We start from the raw sequence: 22626 nt of genomic DNA, 5'->3' as shown, positions 1-22626 counted from the left end.
GCACTTAACAACAACAACACTATATGTCTGATGGAACATTCAACTTTGCTGTAAGATTAATAGCCCTGAGTTTTTAGTCCAAAGAATTTTTGCTACAAAAAACATCCACTATCATTCCCTAAAACTGACTTTTCTTCAGTTATCTGAATTTTCTTCCCTGCCTAGTTGCGATGCAAATCAACAATGACAATCAGTCATCATTGGGTTTCCAAGACTGTTAATCTTTGTGGAAGCAAACCACCACATTTTTCTAACAAAGAGATCTGGCTAGAGAAGCACTAGGTCTGGTTGTATTCAAACTGCCCACCTTTCAGTGAGAAGCCAGCACTTTAAGCATTCAACAGACTCCTGTTGTTATTAAGTGCCGCCAAGTTGGTACTGAGTCATATCAATCCTGCATAGAGTTTCTGTAGAACAGCTGGTGAGTTTGAACTGCTGACCTTGGGTTCAAACTGACCTTGCTAGTACTTATCCTATAGCGCCACATGAAGACTCCCAATGACTCTAACAAAGCACTCAAATAATGCTTTCTAGGCACTATTCTTAAAAATACAAAGCTAAGAGAAACAGAAGACACTTTTTGAAAGAAAGACCAGCAGGAAAAATCCAAAATTAAAATGGCAGTCTGAGCATGACAAGAACAAGCAAGTCATTTGCCGGGGAGCCATCAAGGAAATCAATCAAGTCACTTCAGGACAAACACCTCTCCAAGACTGAAACTCAAAAGTAAGCTTGTTGGCAACCATGTTGGTCTCCTGGTGAGTGGAAGAGAGGGAAAGGCAGCAATGAACAAACAGGCAGAGTTTGACAATGATCCATAGGCTCGTGTGGATCTGGAGATGAGAGAGAAGAGGAAGGGCTAATTGGTCTGAAGTGTGGTGAGACCTGAGGACTCTTGAGCCCAGGGAGAAGAACATAGACACAGTGGGGTAGAGCTGAGAGTGAAGTGTCGAGCTTATATGAAGTGAGGGGAAACACACCAGAATGCCCAAATTTGTAGATAGTAACTCAACATAGCTTTGATGGCTTGATGATCAGAACTCGACTAGAGGAAGATTTTTTTTTTTTTAATTTTTTTAATAAAGGAAACAAGTTTAAATTGCTACAATTTGATGAACTTGACCTGTATTTATGGATGAAGTAGATCAAAATACCAACTAAGAGGGAAGGGATCTTCATATCAAGGAACAATCCTACTCCCCTCTGTATATAGGGTTTGTAGGGAGTAGCAACTTAGACATTGGTTACCTAAAATGGGGAGGCTATAAAGACACAAAGTGACTGGCTTACAAGTTTTCAAGAGGGAGTTTAGTTTCAGAGTGTGTGGGGGGAGGTGGAGTTCCCACTGAATAGTATTCACTTGTCTAGATGGGTCTGGTGAAAAGAGATGGGATAAGATTCTTATAATTCAATAGCAAGTAATCGTTATCATGACTAATTGCAACTGTCACAACTATTAAGGTAGAAGTTTTGTAACAAAAAGAGGAGAGTAGTTAATCTTACAGTCCAGGAACAGAGGATCCTAGGACCATCAAGGGAGAAGAGCACAAGCGGAATGTGGGACCCTATCCAGAGAAGAGTGACACCAGATATGGAGGCAGAGATGAGAACATGGAGAAATAGAGCAGCCGAGGACTCTAGACTCATGGAAAGAGAAAGGCTGTGCTTACAGCCAGGAGGTAATTTTGCAGAATATTCCCTTTGGTTGTTTAAATAATTACATATTCCTGAGTATTTTTGTGTACATGAAAAAAAACAAAAACAGGGAATAGAAGCAAATAGTGTTGAATAATATGCACAGAGGAGTTTGTAATCATTGCAGTGAATGAAATGATGAGTGTAAAACTGATGTTTCCCCATGTAAACTATCACTCAATTCACAATAAAAAACTTAAAAACAAAAAATAAATACAGTGATAAAAATAGCTACCTTTACAGTTCCTTTCCCACTGGCGTTTTAAACTGTTGGCATTGTCCAGGATGACAACACTGAGCTTCCCCATTTATTCTGTTGACCCCAGAAAATATCATTAACACTCACTATAAAGAGAAAGCAGCATTTGGACTGAGACAGAATAAGTCATAGGTCCCTACTAGGCTTCAGTCCAAGTAAAAGAGAATTCCTGGGCAGAAGGAACAACATGTCTAAAGGCAGAGAGGGACAGAAGCACAGAATACTCAGAAAATGAACCTCATTACCCGACCTTGATTTTTATAGCTAGTGTTGGACTGAGTACAGAGATTATTTTTGTTTCAACCTTGAATCTCAAAGCTAAAGTTAAATGACTTAAGAATTTTTTAAAGGTCCAATTATTTCATTTAGGGCTAACACTACAGCTAAATTAAAGGCATGCTAACAAGTTTCCCTTTTGAGCCTCATTAATTAAGAAAGTAATCAAAGTGAAGAGAGAGAAACAAGAAAGAGAAAGTAACTGGAAGGCAGCATCGCTGAAATAGCTTTGAGGTACCACCATTCTCACCTACAAGGAAAGCAAAGGGAAAACTAATCAATTCCAGATTATGAAATCTGAAATTCTAAAGCGTTTTACATGTAAATACACATTTTAACTGCCATATATTTTCCTTGATTGCCTGAAGAGTGTACTAATGTTATTCAAAGAAGAAAATTTTGATTCTCCATAATCAAAAGGTAAAATTAAGATCTGCGCACTACACCAGTTTTCCGAGGGTAAGCTTGGTGAGGAAATTCTCCGTTTTCAAAGATCTAAATATATCACTTTTAATACGTTAGACAAGATCAATGGTGCTCGAAAACATCTGCTAAAGGCTTTGGGTTTACCACAAATTCTAGAATGTTCCCTCAATTTACAATGATCTTTTGGAAAGATTTATCATGGTAATTAACAATTATTTCTGGAAATAATTTCACAGGTATTTTAAGGCAGTGTTTCCTTCTGTTGTGCGTAGGATTACTATTAGTTGGAATGGACTCAACAGCACCCAACAATAAGACTTATTATGTGAAATCACTTGTGTTATTATATGGTGGTAAAATTCTGATGAGGGGAACATTTAGATTTAGTTTTGGCTGTATTGGTGGCTCAGTGGAAGAAGACTCACCTTCCTTCCATGTGGGTGATCAGGCTTCGATCCCTAGCCAAAACACCTACCTGATTGTTCAGCCACCACCCACATGTCGATGGAAGCTTGCATGTTGCTTGATATTTAACAGTTTACAGACTTAAGACAGATTAAGAAAAATGCCAGACAATCTACTTCCAAGTATGAGTTAATAAGAACCCTATAGATCACAATGATTCAATCTAACCAATCAAGGGAAAGGTGCAGGACTAGGCTCCACTTTGTTCCACTGAATATCTGGGGTCACCATGAGTCCAGGGCAGACCTACCATCAACTAAGGACAACAATGACTGAAAGAAAGCATTCTCTCCTGTCAAAAACTTCTCTGCAAATATTCTCCATTATAAAAGATGGCTTGACCCCCATCATGTACATTTAGAATGCTGTTTTTTTTTGATGCACTGTATATCCAATCTGCTCTTTTTAAAACATTTGTTTCGATTAGATTATTTCATTCTTCATTCAAAATATTTTTTAAATCATCTATCAGATTCCTGATATAATGCTGTTTCCACACATTGGTATCTAAAAAAGTAGCTGCATTGAATTACAAAAAGCTAATTCATGAAAAACCAAGACATTGAGCTTTACCTTTTTGCTGACAGCAAAACGTATTCTCAAGTTTATAGAGCAAATCCTCATTTTCATACTTATTTTCATTTACTTTTATCCAAAAACAGTTTTCAGTCATTTCTTGAGGTCTGATCTGCAATCAGAAAGAAGACAGACTCACCTATGATATCCCATGCATAGACCCAAGGTCCCATCGCTGGCAGCAGACGTTTACCAACTAATTACTGTGAGCTGTTTCCCCCCAGTGTCTTCAATGAAACACAAGTTCTACAGGACGCTCAAGTTTTATTAAGGGGAGAAAATATTTCACAATTAAATTGCTGAGGAAATGCTGAATGAAATGGGTTGTTTTTTCTCAATTATATTTCTCAGGATCTTTAATAATGGTCACCTCGGCTAGGACTCTAACCATACATGATGCAGTACAAGGTATTACCATGTTTATTTGAAACCAGGTCCCATAACCTGGTTTCTATATGTCATCTGGTATAGAACAGTAACTAAGAAACACCGTGGTAAGACTACATTTGACAATCACCTGAGTTATGACCCATTCCCAGGGTACTTTTTAAGAAATAGAAGAGATACACCCCAAATCAAATCCATTGCTGTTGACCTGAATTCCAAGTCACAGGAAAGATATAGGACAGAGTTGAATCACCATCAGGTTTCCAAAGCTGTGAATCTTTACAAATACAAATTACCTCATTGTTCTCACAGCGCTGGTAGGTTCAAACCACCCACTGCTTGGTTAGTAGCCAAGCACTTTAATCACTGTGTCACCAAGACTCCTTTCAAATGTAACAGCTAGGTATATTAAGAAAGGTAATATGTATGTATTCACTGAATGAACTCATGAACAAATGTATTTAATAAACTAATAAATTAGTGAATGAAGGGAAAAAGGAAACAGAAGAGATGGTATGTTTCTTCACTCATACAACAATGTGAAATTTGTAAATCCCTTCTCTCTAACCCCTACCCTCCATCCTTATCACTACTTACCCCCCAGGTTTGTATCACCATGAATGTGCCAATAAACTTGATCATCTCACAGCAGCTTACAAAGTGGCTAATGCTACATTTTCCAATACCCATTTGAAACCCACTGTAGTTGAGTGGATTCTCATAGCATCCCTACAGGACAGAGCAGAATTGCCTCCTGTAGGGATTCCTTCTCTTTCTTAGACAAAACAGCTGGTGGGTTTAAATCTCTGACCATTCAGTTAGGAGCTGAGCTCTTAAACACTGTACCACTATACGACCAGAATTAAAAATCTCTTCCAAAAAATCAAACCGAATCCGCTGCCATCAAGTTAATTCCAACTCATAGCAAACCTATAGAAAGTTTCCAAAACTGTAAACTTTATGGGAGCAGAAAGCCTCATCTTTCTCTCCTGGGGTGGATGGAGGGTTTTAAGTGCCAACCTTGTGATTAGCGATTCAGTTCTTATCCTATAGTACCACCAGGGCTGCTTAAATGGATCTTTAAGAAAAACACAGCCACTGAGTTGATTGTCTCATAGCAACACTGCATAGGTTTCCAAGGCTGTAAATCTTTATGGGAGAAGAAAGCTCCATCTTTCTCCTGCAGAGCAGCTGGTGAGTCTGAATTGCCAACCTTGTGTTAGCACTCCAGTGTTTATCCTAGAGTGCCACCAGAGCTCCTTAAATACCACTTTGTTATATTGTGTGTCATGGAGTCTTTTCCAACTCAAAGTAACACTAATAGTATTTCCGAGAGTGGCTGGTGGGTTTGAACTGCCAGCCTTGTAGTTAGCAGTCCAGTACTTATCCTACAGCACCACACTCAGGCTTAAATGCCAATTAGGAACCAGTGAATTAGCAGGCCTATGGCTACCTATTAAACAACTGCCAAGTCCAACCACAGGACCATGGATTCAATCTTTATCCTGTTCTACCATCTTCTCCCATTCAGTGAACACAGTAAAACTGGAATCCAGGGCCTAAAGAAATCCTTTCCCCACCGAAGAAAGTTGACAGAAATAAGACTGGAGCACAGGATAAAGTAGGAAGAAAATTAAAAGCTAGGACTCTAGAGAGCAGACCTTTCCCCCTTTTTATAAATTTGGTACAATTTCTTGTCATCAAACACAAAACCTGGAGACTCAAAGTTAGTATATGAACCCATAGAAAAATGGTTACTAACACGTGTCAGAATCAACTGAACAGAAAGTAGTGCAACTAAAGCATTAGGCTACTTCTAGCTCAGGCCTCACAGCAGATCATTAAGACCCAGCGAAGCTTAACTCAGAAATTACAGTAGAATTTCTCTAAAACTACACTCAAAATTAGGATCAATGTCCCTGTATTAGTTAAGCCATTCCTTAATCTGGCCTTGTTCGTATGCCTTGACTAATTAATTATCAGCTTCCCATATCAAGTAATACTTTTTCCTAAGTACAGAATTCAATCTCAGTAATGTTGTATTAGGACTCGTCATGTGGTGCTGTAGGATAAGCACTTGACCATAAGGTTGGTTTGAACCACAAGGTCGTTGGTTCAAACTTGCCAGCCACTCCTTGGACACCCTATATAGGGGGGCTAAGAGCTGAACTGAGTCAATGGTATTTCATAATAACATTGTTATTGTTACATTATCAACTTAATTATAAGTAAAAATCCCAGTGTCACAACGAATACTGACTCCCACCACATTTATAAACCAGAAAGTCTTCATTAATAATAAAGGGCATTATTTCTGCACTTTCATTTTTTAAAAAGATGCCATTTTATCTAATGTTACTTTGATTGTAATTTACATTAGAAATTATATAGAAGTAAATCCAAAATGAAGCTTTATTCTAAATAAAATTACACTTTTCCCATTTATTTATGTTTTACCTTTAACCAATTCAATCTTCTCATGCTGATTTCAGGTTTAAATTCTTTCTTTGGTTTCAATCCAAATGGCAGGATTGGTGGAAGAGTGCCAAGAAATCCAAGGGGTGGTGGTGGAGGCACTGGGCCACCAAATGGCATCACCATTCCTGGAAGTGGAGGGGCAGGGGGAGGCGGAGGGGGAGGTGGTAATCCTCCACAAGAGGGAGGTGGGGGAGGAGGAGGGAGTCCTGGGTGGCTGATCCCTTCTTCTTTTGACAGGACCAAAGAATTGCTTGGAACAGCTGGCAAAGCTCCAAACTAGAAGAAAAAAATAAGATGAAATATAACTAAGAAAACTACAAAACATGTATAAACATAGTTATCTCAAAAATAATAAGATAAAACTTTAAACCCAAAATAATTAAATATCTGTAGCTATTTTATATGGTTCAACATAGTAAAAAAAAAAAAAAAAAAAATATTTATTTCTAAATTTAAGAAAATCATTGTAGGTTTGGCTTTTAAAGTAATTGCCAGAATGCCATTTCCCAGTTGGAAGCCATATGGTCACCAGGTGGGAATGTCCCAAAGTGAAATGCTATTTGACTCTGAAGATCTAAAATTCAGCAATTTTTCGGTGCCACGGGAAGTCACGGAAGTAGATGAAGTTCACCCAGAGAGGGCACGTTGTTGCTGTTGTTTTTGTTAAGTGTCATCAAGTAGGTTCTGACTCATAACAAACCTGTACAGCAAACCGACCTTGTAGTCCAGTGCTTATCCTTCAGCACCACATACAGCATGACAAAAGGTCTACGTACAAAATTCTATGGAACACTAACATTTAAGTGAAAAGTGAAAAGATGCAGAAAAAAAAAAAACTTTGCCACATCGGCGGTAGAAACCATCTACAATTCCATAGAAAAGTTGTAAAAGCAAAGCAGGATCTGGTTCCCTCCTAATGGCCAGGTGATTTTCTCCCAACTCAATGACTGTGCCAACCTCAGACTCCTCTCCGGGCCTTTGTACGTGCTGTTAGCTCTGCTTGAAACAGTCTTCACACTCTTCACCTGGCCCTCTCCTACTAGTTGAAAGACTGGTAGTTTGAGAACACTCAAAGGCACCTCAGAAGACAGGTCTGGCACTCTGCATCAGGAAGGTCATAGCCATGAAACACTATGAAGCAGTCCTACTCTGTACACATGGGAATGCCATAATTCAGAACTGACTCAACAGCAACAAAAACATGTTCCTTCCTCAGGACAGCCTTCCCTGCCCACTCAAGGGCAGTCCCCAATTTTACACTGGGCATTTCTCAATAGCATTAGGCAATTATTTAAAGAATAATGATCTCTTTCATAGGTTATCAGCTTCATGAGGGCAGTGACTATATTTGGCATATTCCTTCCTTAGCACTAAAAGCACAAAGCAGTCACTCAAGAAATATATGTAGGATGAAAAACATTAAAGAAACACCCAACCAAACCAAACTCATCAGCAATGCGTCAATTCTGACTCATAGAGTCTCTACATTTGAGTTCCCAAGAATATAAATTTTACTGGAGCAGACAGTCTCATCTTTTCCCCACAAAGCAGCTGGTGGGTTTAAACATCTGACCTTGAAGTCAACAGCTCAATGCTTAACCTACCCAAACCCAAGCCCATTGTCACAGAGTAAGTTCAAACTCATAGCAACCCTATATAGGTTTTCCAAGACTATACATTTTTAAAAGAACAGACAACCTAACCTTTGTCCCAAAGAGTGGGTGGTAGATTTGGATCACTGACATTGTGACTATCAGCACAGTCCTTATCCCACAGCACCACCAGGGCACATTAAAGAAAGAGTGTCATAAATCACATGTGTATCTCCCTACATATCCAGAAAAAAGTGTTCTGGTGTGGCACTGTGGGATAAAGCACTGGACCGTAAAGTCGATTTGAAACACAATGTTAGCGGTTCTAATTCACCAGCTGCTCCTTGGAAACCCTATACAAGGTCTCTAAGAGTTGAAACTGACTCAAAGGCACTTAAAAAAGCAAACTGCCACAGTAAACCCAAATAAAATCGGGTATGAAAAAGAGCTCACTTTTGTCCACTTTTCACTTTTGTCCTAAAGTTTCTACTACAAGGTAAGAATGAAAGACTAACAAGAGTAAAGAGTAAATGGGATTAACTGTAGATGACAAAACAGAACTAATATTTACATGCCTTTTGAACTAATTTTAAGTTAAAAAACACATATTATTTTCTCTAGCCATACTGTTCCTGGGTGGTACAAATAGTTATGGAATCAACTACCTACCACAAAGTTGATGGTTCAAATCCACCTAGAGGTACTTCAGAAGACAAGTCTGGTGATCTGATTCTAAAAAGTCACACCCTGAAAACTCTACAGAGTCTATCTACTCTGCACACACAGGGTCATTGTGAGTTGGAATCGACTCAGTGGTAACTAACAACAACAACAAAAAAGTCATCATACGGTGACTCAGGTATTATCAATTGTATTTTCTAGAGTAGATTTACAAATACTCCATTGATTATGAAATTTTCAAAAGAAAATTCTTAAATTAATCTGGCTCAGATCAGGAAAATCTCGTCACAAACATTTCAGGCATTGTCTATATATAACTTAGTCTGAAGTATATAGCACATGCACAAATAATGTCTTTCAATAAGAAACACAAGGAACCACATAGCAAAGATGAAAAAATCTTACAAATTATAGTGCTTCCTTCTTGAGACACTATAGGAAGAAGATCATTGAGAGTAATTTTCTCACAGAGGAGATTTTAAATTAATATTTTCCCTAAAATAACAGCTGCTGTTGTTGCTGCTACTGTTGTTGTTAAGAGCCGTGGAGTTGGTTCCAACTCATAGCAACCCTGGATAGGGTTTCCAAGGAGCAGCTGGTGAATTTGAATCACCGACCTTGTGACTGAAACCGACCTTGTGGTCCAGTGCTTTATTCCACAGTGCCACACTAAGACTCCAAAATTGAAGAGTAACAGATAGTTATCTCTTAGGTTGTCTTCAGACAGCCTCCGTAACAAAGCAACTCACTAAGTACTTAAAAGAAAACAAAATTGTCAATAATATAGGAAATAGTATATCTGAGACTATTTTCCCATAAACGTAAATTAGGATGAGAAGAAAATAGCAAAACTATACTTATTGCTCATCATCCTGTATGAAAATCTACATAAAGAAATCTAGCTATAAAAAATCTACCTCCTTACTTTCATTCATTTAAAACATGCAAATATGTATTTCTTGCTTTCTAAATGTTTTATGTATGCAGGGTATATATGTGAGCTATCTGCTTCATAATCTAGATTTGCTCTCTTTTTGTCATGTTTAAATCTGTTTACTTTTGGAAATGGAAAAATTATCAGAAAATGTTCCCATTCAGCTAGAGGTTATCTTTCACTGCAAAGTACCCATAGGATAAAGGTTATGAAAAATAAATAGCTTGAGCAATAATTTTCTATAGTGGGATAAAAATCAGTGATAAATGACAAATCTAAGAGTAAAATTAGGAAATATGTAATAAAAGAACCAGGAACAAAACTTAAATGAAACAGAAGGTAGCAGATTAATTACTACAAACTGAGACATTCCTAAAAATATAAATAGAAAGTGGCACATTAATTGTTTAAAATAATCACAGCAGACCAAAAATACATATAAACAAAGCTATGCAAGTATACATGTGCAATTAAAACTGATACAGTTCAGATGCAATGGAGATATTGCATGACCTGTGTTCCTCTAATGAGGTTTCAATACCCAGATTCACTCAGAATGGTATTTTACCTGAGATTTAAAAGCTTGTAATTCTGCTTGAAGCTCATTAATCTCAGCCTCTTTTTTCTGCAATTGAACCTGAGTATCTTGGTGGTCACTAAATTCTTTTTCAAACTGAAAAGAAAAAAGAGAGAGAGAAAGATGAAAATGACAAGCACTATTCTTCACAGAAATGTGACTCAAATGATCTGTCAGAAAAACATAAACTTCTGAATTGGTTTTATGAAAGCAATGGTAGATTTTTGCTAAATCACTCATAACTTTCTTCTGGGTCCTTCCAAGTCCCACCAAAATCGTTCATTTGCAAGGGAGCCAGAGACGGGGTCTGTGACCTTCTTCTCTCCGCAGAGTACACTGGCCCACAGTTAACTGCAACCTTGGCATTTTGCTTAAAAGTCCCTAAATATCATCGTGACTTTGTGTAAAATAATAAGACAGCAAAGCATTGTGCTGAAATCCCTTCTCCTCACCTCCAAAGTACTTCTGCTGGAAACACATCTGAAGTTTATCATCATTATTTCAAAGAATTACATTTTCCTTTCTTTAAGTTACTAAACAAATTTCATTCTGTAAGTGCATCGATTACTCATCTTTCTCATATAATAATATACTGATATTTAAAGACCCTCAACAACTTAAGAGAATAAAATCTGTCATGTTTATCATTAATCTTCCAAAGATAAATTAATCTTTCAAAGTCACTAGTGAAATATCATGTAGGAGTAAAGTAAACCACAAAATTCGGTGAATTCATTGAGTTTTCTAATTTATATATAGACATTCATCAAGATCTCTAGTTCTCATCTTGGATTCAAGGAGCTCCCCTCTGCAGTCACCGTGTCTGAAAGTCTCTCCCCATAGAGGTGAATTTAAATAAGGTATTATCTCATAATCAAGAACAAATATTTGACTCTCTATAAAGATATATAGTAAAATAATCAATAATTAAAATGCATACACATACTACATTATAAATAGGTTTTAAATATACTCAAACTTCAATTAGGATAAAAAATAAAAATAGATAACTCAACAGTTTACAAAGGGCTTTATATAAGAGATGGGCTTCAAATAGTTTGTGGAAAATATCATTATCCCCCAAACTTTTTGAAGCTCACTTGTACATACTTAAATTATGTCTAATACAACTAGGTAGTGTTGTTAATGTTAAATGTATGTAATACATCCTTCTCCTATTCTATCCAGGACCCTGTAATGTGATCCCTTTCAGAGCAGTTGGCAGTAGTTTAATTGTTTTTAAAGTAAAATAAGTAAGTATTTTTGTATTTGATAACAAAAATTCTGAGGTTAATTTGTAATTCTTATTTTACAATGAGGAAAAGTCTCAGATCCATGAGTCTTTTACCCTCAATAGATAACACTGTTTCTTTAAAAGATGATAAAAACTGATATAAACTATCCAAATGTCCTTCACTTTGCCTAAATCATACCGATATTATCACTGCCACTATTCCTACAGCAACTGCAAACCCCCTTATCATTAGATAATATATGAGCTACTAGTCTCCAGCCTAATGAAATAAACAATTTACCACCCAAGCTATGCTTAGGTCTCATCGGACAACACACCCAACCTTCTCTCATACAGTGTAAACCTCCCTGCCTGTCCTCTAGAGAAAATCCCAATTGTGCCCGTGGATGTCAATGTCAACTCTATTGTTAACTACTCTAATGTCTTTCTTCTTACCTCACATCATCCCTAGAGCTGTAACCTTATTTTTTTCAAAGCCAGCTTCTTCAAAGAACACTTTCTCTGTACTATAAATCCCCAGGTTATGAATGTCTGACTTACCAACATCTCATAAATTGCCCTTCGATATTATGTCAATTTGTCCTCTCCCTTTAAAACGACAGAACCACCTGCTACATGCAACAAATTCTTCATCACAATCACCTTCACTTGCTGCCCATGAAGTTTTTGAAACCACTGAAAAGGCTTCAAGCCTTTTCTTTCACTTAACTCACTGCCATCAAGTAGTTTCCAATGCATAGTGGTCCTATAGGACAGAATAGAATTGCCCCATAGGATTGTCAAGGCTGTAAATCTTTATAGCAGCAGACTGCACCATCCTTCTCCTGAAGAACAGGGGGTAGGTTTGAACTGCCGACACTGCAGCAACAACCCACCGCCGAACCAACAGCATTCTTTCACACACAAAAAAACTAACAAACAAAAAACAACCAAGTCCATTGTCATAGAATCAGTTCTAATTTATAGTGACCTGTATAGGGGTTTCTGAGGCTCTAAATCTTCACAGAAGCAGAAAGCCTCATTCTTCTTGTAAAGATGCTAGTTGGTTTCAACTACCAAATTTGAGGTTAAAAGCCTAACACCTAAGTCATATAGCCATGAGGGCTACTTTCTTGCACTAAAGTAAAGCTAAATAAGTCAGAACAGGTATATGGAGTTCTTATTTAGTCATGCATTAAAGCAGGGGTACAGAATGTCAGCCCTGCAGGCCATATATTGTGGTTATTATTGTTATATTGTAGTTGTTAAGTGCCACCAAGTAGGACTAAAGCAATACAAAATAAGAACCTGTTCTGACTCACCTACAAATCATAGAGTTAAAAAAACACACTTAGGAATTGATCTCATTCATAACAAGGGGACTGTTTGTATTTAATTTCTGCCCTGCTGAATTTTCACTTTACTATCCACCTAGAACTTAGCTATAATTCCTTTACTCTAAAAACCGTGACTTTCCAAAGTCCAAACATCCTGGACTTGGTGTCTCATCTTACATCTATAAGTTTACTTTCCATAGCCACACTATTCGATGATTGCTACTAGCCATAGATGGCTATTTAAAGGTAACACAAAAACAAAAATGTAAAAGATAAATATTCAGTTACTCTGTCAAACTGACCATTTTACAAGTGCATACTAGGCATATGGGTAAATGGCTGCAATGTTGAAGCACATAAATTATAAAACACTTACACTGGGTAATCCTGCTCTATAGCTCTAAATACTTTCAAGCTCTTTTCTGTATGCTCCATTACAACACATTCCTCTGGTTCTCCTGCTTATGTCTTCATGGATTACTTTTTATCCAGCTGCTACATGGGAGAAAGATTAGGCAGTCTACTCCAGTAAAGATTTACAGCCTTGGAAACCCAATGCGGCAGTTCTACTATATCCTCCTGGGTCAGTATGAGTCAGAATTATCTGGAGAGCAATGGATTGCTTGGTTACTCCTGAACATAATCTTTTAATATTGGCATTCCAGTTTCTTTTCTCACTCCTCCATGCTGGTTTCATTCCTCCCTGCTGGTATCTTTCATATCTATATGCATCAACCACTATTCATAAACTTTTTGTTGTTGCTATTGTTAAATGCCATAAAATCAGTTCCAACTCATAGCAACCCTGTATAGGGTTTCCGAGGAGCAGCTGGTGAGCTTGAACCACTGACCTTGTTGTTCAAACCAACCTTGCAGTCCAGCACATTAATTCACAGCATCATAGCTTCCAAATTCCGGTCATCAGTTCAATTGCTCATCTAATTTCCAGGCTAAAAATCAGCTCATAAATATATCTTCAACTGCTTGCTTTACATTTTTTTTAAGACAAACAAAAATAACAGTATTTTCAAAACTAAGCTTATCTGCACTAACAAAATTTTTTTTTTTAAGTTTTATTATTCTTTCAAATAATGTAAATCCTTTCCTCTTAACCTTAAATGGCTTCATTATGAAGACCATAATAATTTACCTAAAATCTAAGAACCCTATGGGATCTGGCCCTAACCTACCTACTAATATTTCCCATTATATGAAGGGGGTTTCCATTATCTTTCAATTCCATTTTGCACCAACTTTTGAAGCCTCCTTGTGTAATAAAGATCTAGTAGCCTGTTTAGGGGGTGTCTTTTATGGTATGAGGTACTGGAGATACACAGTTGAACACAACACAGCCAATGCTTTCAGTAATCATTTGTGTCTGGTGGTAAAGCAAGAGCAGAATAACAATCCAAAATTTATAAGAACTGCCTACAAGCTAGAGAAAGACAGACTCTGGAGACAAGCAAGCAAGTTTTGAAGAAATGCTGTTTGAGTTCAGAGGCTAGCTGTGAAGTGTAGCTCACATAATATGTGGAGGAATAGCACAACCTACAGATGACTAGCCACTAATCCCTTGTAAGGAGCACAATAGGAGGTGTGAAAACTGTAGGAAACACAAGCTAGAAACATACACAGGAAGGAAAGTCTTGAAAAGAAATCTGCAATTAGCCACTTATTTTTTCTTTCCTGAAAACCACAGGGAGCTTTTAGAGAATTTATGATCAGAAAATAACATGACCAAGTTTGCACTTTGGGAAATCCAACCAGCAACACTGAAGATGGCCTAAAAGAGAAATACCACAGGCAAGGAAATTAGTTTGGAAATTACTGCAGTTATCCAAGCAAGAATTGACAGTAGGCCTGTATCAAAGTACAAGAGAGGATGTTGGAGAGAAAAAAGAAAAAGTGAAATTACAGAATCTAAGAGTTATGCCTGATGAATGAAAAGAATGGATGGGTTATCATCTAAGATAACTGGTGTTTTGTGTCTCTGCAAGTTGAATAGAATCCTTGTGTGGCGCTCTGGGTTAATACGCCAGACTGCAAAGCCATTGGAACTGCAAGTTTGGCGGTTCAAGCTCACCAGATGCTCCTCGGAAACCTTATACAGGGTTGCTATGGGTTGGAACTGACTCGACGGCATTTCACAATAACAAAGTTGAATGTAAAGTGTTGTGATTTGGAGGGAAAAAAAGGATATGGAATACAAAGGGGAACACTTTTAGAGGGGAAAAAAATTAAATCATTTTTAGATATGTTAAAGATTGAAATAATTTTAGATAATCCAAAACAGCCCCTTTTATTTATATAATTCTCCTCCTTGGATTTCTCATTTTATCGATTTATACTAATCTTACAGTGTGTCAATTCCTAACACAAGCTTTCCCTAGACAATGAAGACTAGATGAGGAAGCTTTCCTACATGCTAACAGAGCACATAGGAGTTTCTATCATAGAAAGAACCCAAGATGGATTGACACTGTGCCAACTCAGACATAACAATTGTGAGGATGGAGCAGGACCAGCATTTCAATCTGTTGTGCATGTATTGTCCATCAGAGTCGACTAAACGGCAGCTAACAACAACAGAGAAATTATCACATTATAATATATACAAATCGGGCTGCGAACCTTAAAGTCAGCAGTTCGAAACTACCAGCCGCTCCGCGGGAGAAAGATGAGGCTTTCTACTCCCGTAAGGATTTACACCCTCGGAAACCCTGTACAGGGTCGCTATGGGTCGGAATCAACTCCACAGCACTTAACAACAACAACAACAACAATATATAACTATCACAATGTGATATCATTTACCAAACTAGAAGTTTATTGAAGGTGATAGTTTAGCCATCATCTTTCCAGTGACTTGAATTTATAATTAATAAAATTTATTGAGTGAAGTGTGTCATATTCCATTACCTGTTAAGTGACTGTTAATATTATATATAAAAGCTATTCTCCTAGAAACAAAAACCTTTGAGAGGTCATTTTCTCTGTTTCTCTTAGTACAGCCGCTCAAATTTCACAGCTGTACAGCAAGAAATAAAAATATGTATATATTCTCATGAGAATAAGAATGGAGAAGGCTTTTTCTCACAATAATGTGCACACAGTACTATCTCATGAGCCTTACACTGAAAATCAGAAGGAAGAATGATTCAGAAAAATAAATATAAAACTATTAAAACAATCAATGTCATTATTAGTACATGCTAAGGAAATTGATTAGATTAACCTAACCATACAGAAAGTATCTGTATAACTTACCATACAGAAAATATCTATATAACTTACCAAGGAGATAAATTTCAACATCCTTCCCTACAAAAGGATCAGACGAAATATAAACTTTGCTTTAGCATTTTTATAATATCTATAGTCAAATCACTGTAGCCTTGGGGATAGAATGAATCTCCATTAAAGGAGTACTTTATAAAAACTGATATGATAGCCTTCTTTGCCAAAAAGAGTTTCTAGAGCATTATTACACTTACAAAATTACACACAAAAATGTCAAGAAATACAGTTAACGCTGAAGCTCTGCTTAATTTCATTCCCTAGGGTAAATGCATTAGTGCATCTGTACAAGAAGGTTGATAATTCAATATTCTCTATGTACTTTCTGACATTTCTAGTCTTCATTTTTCAAATTTATGCACCAAAATAAAGAATGTGTCAAGCAACTATGATAGCTTCTTGCCTACAGCAAAGTATTTACATGTGTCCTTACAAAGCTATCAGAAAGTAGTTCTTGCTGATATATACAAAATGGTGCAGCAATAGAAATCTTTTATGAAGCAAACAATATTTTCTGTATATACCTAAGTCATATAATTTCTGGCTAAAAGGAGACAACTAACCTTGAACAAGGTCTTTCTTCTATTTACATTTAAAGCTTACAATTTCAAAAACAAGTGTGGAAAAACAGATCATGTTTAGTTCTTACAAATAATGATTTAAGAACAAATGTATACTATCTGTGATACATCCAAATTAAGTACTTTAACATTTGCTACTATGCTCCAATAAAGCATGAACTTGCTTGTTGTTGTTAAGTGCAGTTAAGTTGGTTCTGATTCATATCAACCCTGCATAGGATTTCCAAGGAGCTGCTGGTGAGTTTGAACTGCCCACCTTGTAGTTAGTGGTCCAGTGCTTACCCTATAGCGCCCCACCAGGACTCCTGAACTCGCTTACTGGGCTTGAAATACAAACACAGCTGAGTGAAGTGCGTCTCAGTCAAACCTCTCCTATAACCTGAACAACAGGAACCAAATGTAACATTCCATGTATGATACTTAATGGAAACGAGTCATTAATTTTAATTTTGCAATTTTTATTAAGCACGAAGTATGTAGGAAGAGTCTTATCTAGTTGGGTGGACAGTAAAAGCATGCTCAAGAAATTGGTATCTAACATGATCTTTGTATGATGAGTATGACTGAATAAGATGAGTTGAGAATGCTTACAATTTATAATTATAAAAATCATAAGTTTATAGAAGTGTGCAGTTTTCTCAATATATGTTTAGGACCCACCACATGAAGTATACAGATTCTTTGGAATGATGCCTGTTGCCATTATTTGTCACCCATTCAAGTTTCAAATTATTCCATGTGACAAAGTAGAACTGCCTCATGGGAGTTTCAAGGCTGTAATCTTTACACAGCAGACTGCCATGTGTTTCTCCCATGGAGCCAATGGATAGATGCATAGCCTCAACCTTTGAGTTCAAAGTGCAGAGTTTAGCAGCTGTTCCACTGGGGATTTGGCATGGTGCATAATGCACAGTAAATGTACACTGAGCAAATGTTCACTGTGGTAGTACTTATAATTATTATTTACACTCCACCAATATGAGAAATTCAGTCCTAAGAATTTATATTAAAGTGAGTTGTTGTTTTGTACTTAAGTACTGGCGGGTCAATACCGATTCATAGCAACCCTGTATAGGGTTTCTTAGGACATAACTCTTTTCGGGCCCAGAAAGCCTCTTCTGTCTTCCACATTAGAGTGAGTACTGAAGTGTAAAAAAAAACGAAAAAGAAAAGTCTACAATCTAATAAAAACATGCTAACCCAGAGATAAAGAGATAAAATGTTAAGGGCCAAACTATATGAATTCTTAAGAATTACTCTATTCTTAAAATTCTGATTGTATACACTCATTGAAAATATTATATATACATATATATCTATAAATGTGTGTGTGTGCATGTGTGTGTTATTTCTCATATTGGCCTGAAATTGTTCAAGGAGCAAAGGTGATGCATACAGCAAACAGAACACCCTTAAGAGGTTTCTAGAGTGAGAAATGATACACTGCAAAAACAGGAAAATGTGCATTAATGCATAAAACATGTTTATAGAAATAAACAGTATACACAAATAGAAATATGTAGATAAAATACATAAAACATGTAGAAGTCAGGGAACACAATGAAATAATAAATTTTTAAAAATCCAAAAAGAAGCATAGGGAGGATAAGGTTTGGAAGAGAATACTCAGAAATTTTAAAGATGATCAAAGGCCATTGCAAATATCTGAAAGAGGGAAGGAAAATTTTTAAAAATCACACTGTCCCTGAAGCAGAAGGATATCCGCAGGGTACTCCACTTAATATTACAAAGTTAGTCTTTTTAGAAAGGTACTTACTTTCTTGGAAAGTTCTGATGCTTTTTCTTCAAATTCTTCTAGTTTTGCTTGATCTATGCAAACATCTAAAATTGCAATGACATGAAGCTTTTAATTGCAGTACTTTTTAAGTTCACTATTACTTGAAAATTTACACAGGAAAAGAAAAAACAGAAAGGAATTAGAAATACTGTCAATAATACAATAAAAGTGAGTAAAATAAATAATACAAAGTTAGAGTGGAGATGGGTTATCTGTGTAGGAGACCAGAGCCAGAAAAATGAAGTAAAGGACAAGTTCAATTATCATTGTATACTTCTATTAGACAAAAGAAGGGAGATGAGCTGCAACATTCCATCCTCAATGGTTTCCATTATCAATCCATACATATTTGGGTGGAGAAGGAAAAGAATGATGTCCAACACAAGCTCAGGAAACAATAATAATAAAACAGAAATTTTTTTTTACCATTTTACTAAATGGTATGGGAAAACTGATTATCCTATACAACACTGAAATTGTAGATTACTTTGATGATGAGAAACTAGACAATATATATGTACTATAATTAAATTATGCATTTTCTTTCACCAGCAATTCTATTTCTGCAGTTTTGCCTTCAGGCAAAAAAATATGCATTAAAATATTATTTGTGAGGCCAAAAAAAAGTCATAATTTAAATGCCCATCAATAATGGATTGATTAAATAATTTATGATATGCATTCAGCTGCTAGAATTCTATGCTGAAATGCTACATATGGATGGACATGGTAAGATTTCCAAGGATATATTATATTCATTCTGTAAAAAAAAAATAAAATGGAAGTGCTACAGGAGTACAGAAGGCTTATAATGAAACGTAACCAAATCACTGCATACAAATGCCAGTCCTTGTTCCCAAATGTAACTTCTTACAGTTCTTTCTGCATCAAAATTATTCTGTTCGTTATCTTCTTAGTGTGACATAAAATGTTACACCATTATTTCTTGATTTCATCAATTTAAGACATGATACATGACTTACTATTATTAATGTGAAAATTTGCTACATCATAGATGAATCTGCATGTAATCCCAATTAATAATTAGTTTGCCTCCTAAATCGGTTGGTTCTGTACCACTAAATAAATACATATATCTTTAACTCCTGCCCCATTAGTTTCTCTTGATCCCTAAAATAATACATGATCTGTGCTCTAGGTTTTCATACTTTTCTTACCCACTGCCCAATCTCTGATTCAAGTAAATACAGTGGATTCCCTTCTGCATTAAGCAACTCTTCTGTATCTTGTCTATAAATTTATTCCCAACATGAAAAGTCAATAGAAGCATTAATTTATTCTAAAAGCATGTATTTCACTTACATAATCTACATTTAAAAATTATATTTAATCCTCAACAGTTCAATGACAAAACTACTCAATTACCCAGAAAAAAAATTTCAAATGTTCAGGTGAAATTATTTTTTTTTTACATTATTCAAAATCATTCCACATTTTAGCTGTACATTTAGATATGGTTTCAATTTCTATGTTTTCTCACCTCAACAAAGACTTTTAACTTCTTATACTCTGTTGAGAATAGCAGGCATTTTTTTTTTATCAGTTTTATTCATTTTAGTTCCTTACTCATTCTACACAGTCTGTTCTTTATTCTGAACACAGAAAATTGATAAAGAAAACACCGCCTCAAAAAGACACATCATTATAAAAAGAAAGGCATTATTATTTTAATAGCCTTTTTAGATCACTGTAGATATTATTTTTTGATATTATAATTTAAATGTCTGACAAACTGTAAACTATTAAAGATTATTTACAATGTAGAATTATATATCATATTTTTGTGCTCAAGTTCTTTGGTCAATCTTACATGATGATGAGTAAACAAATATTGCTACCAGGGTTCCAGTTTAGACATGCCTGTGTTTATTCCAAACAAAACATTTTAAACATGTTTTTATAGATCAGAAGATGGCTGCAGACACATTCACTAATATACTTAGTCCTAGTTTCATTAGGGTGCCTTCAAAAAAAATGACTCTGAGGTCAGGGCTAATATCAAATTTTTAGCAGAACTTAAGTGGACATTTTCTCTAAGCATTGCAACAAGTTTATATGAATGCTGCCTCATATAAAGCAACAGTTTTTAGATGGATCAAGCATTTTAAGGAAGATTTAGAAAATTTAAAACTAAATTTTATAATTGGCCACAAATTTTGTCATTTCATTTTTAAGAAAAAAGATGTGCAAAATACTCACAAGTCTGAATAACCAGCCACACTTTGAGAACCAAGACCTTAAAGTTAACTCATAAAGTAGGAGGCAATATGGTATTTCCATTTAAATCATAGACGAATACTCACCTACAAACTGACTTAAATCTAAATCTAGTCTTTTTCGATATGTGAAGTCTGGATCCATTCCATCTCTATGTAATACAATCTGGGATACACACTCATCAATTAATTTGAAATACTGTTGCCTAAAATCAAACAAAATAGTAAACATGAACTCAATTTATTACTGTACCTTATAGCAAAATAAAATATTTTTCTGGTAAGCTTGATTTTGGGTTCAATAATTTATTATTAGTTTCAACAGTTGACAGATTTAGATTTAGCACGAGTGTCAAATACATTAAACATGGAGAAAATACAATATAAAATACTTTCCTTCTAATGACTTCAAGACATATTTTTATACTATTAGAAAATATAGTGTTTTAAAAAGATTTTCTGACAAAAGTCAGAAGCTTGACTTAATTACAGCACCCAGTAAAAAATATAATATTAAAATGAACCAATATATGTTTGGCATTTCCTCAGCAGTGCTCATCTGCTTCAACTGTAGCATTCTGAAATAGCTACCATTCATTCATTTTATTAATATAAAAATCCCAAACAAACAAAAGTTCCTTGAAAGGTTCTTAAAACCATAGATTGTCAAAACTATTTCTAACATGTTTGTGGAATCCAATTAAAACTGACACTGTAAATTAAATAAAATATCAAATTACTATATCATATTCAAAGAAAACTAGAAAAATAACTAAGTATAATAAGCATAATAACAATCTTTGTCCAAACTCTAAGCTTTAGGGTTCATAATGTCACTAGAGTTAAGTTCAGTCCCTCTACTTTTATATTGAGTTGAAGAACGCCTCTGAGGATTCCAGGCAAGAAGCGTGAAAGCAATAGCCAAAGATTCTGTGATCATAACTGAAGTCATAGAGAGGTTGGGTACCACTCTAATGAAACACAGTTCTCAATCCCCAACTTCCACCAAGGACATGTTTCTTTCCTCAGTGCCTTTGGGCACATCTTTCTTCTAGAGTCTATTCAGAGCTCTTGTCCTGCCCTTCTCTATTAAATATGACTTGCTGCCCTGTGATCTACTTACCTAAAACATAATAAATCATCTATCATAATAAGTAAAATTTTTATTACAACTTAACATTAGCAAAGAAGATTAACACTCACTAATTGTCATAATATACATACATTCAAAACAATGTTCTTGGATAAACATCTAGACAGTTATGTATTGTTGCTGTTAAGTGCTGTCAAGTCAGTTATGACACATTGCAACCCTGTTTAGAAGTGGATGGTGGGTTTAAAACCAACCACATGGTTAGCAGTCCAGGGTTTATCCTACAGTGCTACATCAGGACTCAATATTGGCAAACTTCTTTCAAATAAAATATTTTTAGACACTAGAACAGCATTTACACCTAAGGTATAAAATATAAATGTCTCAAATAGTTTTTATTTCACATTTGAAAATGCAGAAGATACACTATATTTTTTATTGTCATTCAATATTATTATAAAATTGTTTAGATAATATAAATGTTTTAAATTAACAACACAAGTTATTTTTTGTCTGTCATGAATTGAATCATGCCCCCCGCCCCAAAATATGTATTGTAAATCCTAGCCTCTTGGAGGAGAATACTAAAAGTGCCATGGGCTGCCAAAAGAACCAATAGATCTGTTTTGGAAGAAGTGCAGCCAGAGTGCTCCGTTGAGGCCAAGATGGCTAAACTTTAGCTCTCATACTTTGGACATATTGT

General features: G+C 35.7%; 1 protein-coding gene across 3 annotated transcripts in view; it reads right to left on the bottom strand.

Moving 5' to 3' along the window:
- The window catches only part of DIAPH3 (diaphanous-related formin 3), a 727649-nt gene that overhangs the window by 437053 nt on the left and 267970 nt on the right, over positions 1 to 22626 (bottom strand). For all 3 annotated transcript variants that reach the window (XM_006837594.1, XM_006837595.1, XM_006837596.1), the window contains 5 exons: positions 20918 to 21036; positions 18573 to 18637; positions 10338 to 10442; positions 6542 to 6838; positions 3695 to 3809 (listed from right to left, as the gene is read on the bottom strand). In XM_006837594.1, the coding sequence (XP_006837657.1) occupies positions 3695 to 3809; positions 6542 to 6838; positions 10338 to 10442; positions 18573 to 18637; positions 20918 to 21036 (701 nt within the window). The remainder of the gene's footprint in view (positions 1 to 3694; positions 3810 to 6541; positions 6839 to 10337; positions 10443 to 18572; positions 18638 to 20917; positions 21037 to 22626) is intronic.

This window comes from Chrysochloris asiatica, unplaced genomic scaffold, assembly GCF_000296735.1.
Source record: "Chrysochloris asiatica unplaced genomic scaffold, ChrAsi1.0 scaffold00022, whole genome shotgun sequence".
In the NCBI taxonomy this organism is placed as follows: Eukaryota; Metazoa; Chordata; class Mammalia; order Afrosoricida; family Chrysochloridae; genus Chrysochloris; species Chrysochloris asiatica.
Note: the sequence above shows the minus strand (reverse complement) of the source record. Positions and strands in the feature narration are given on the sequence as shown.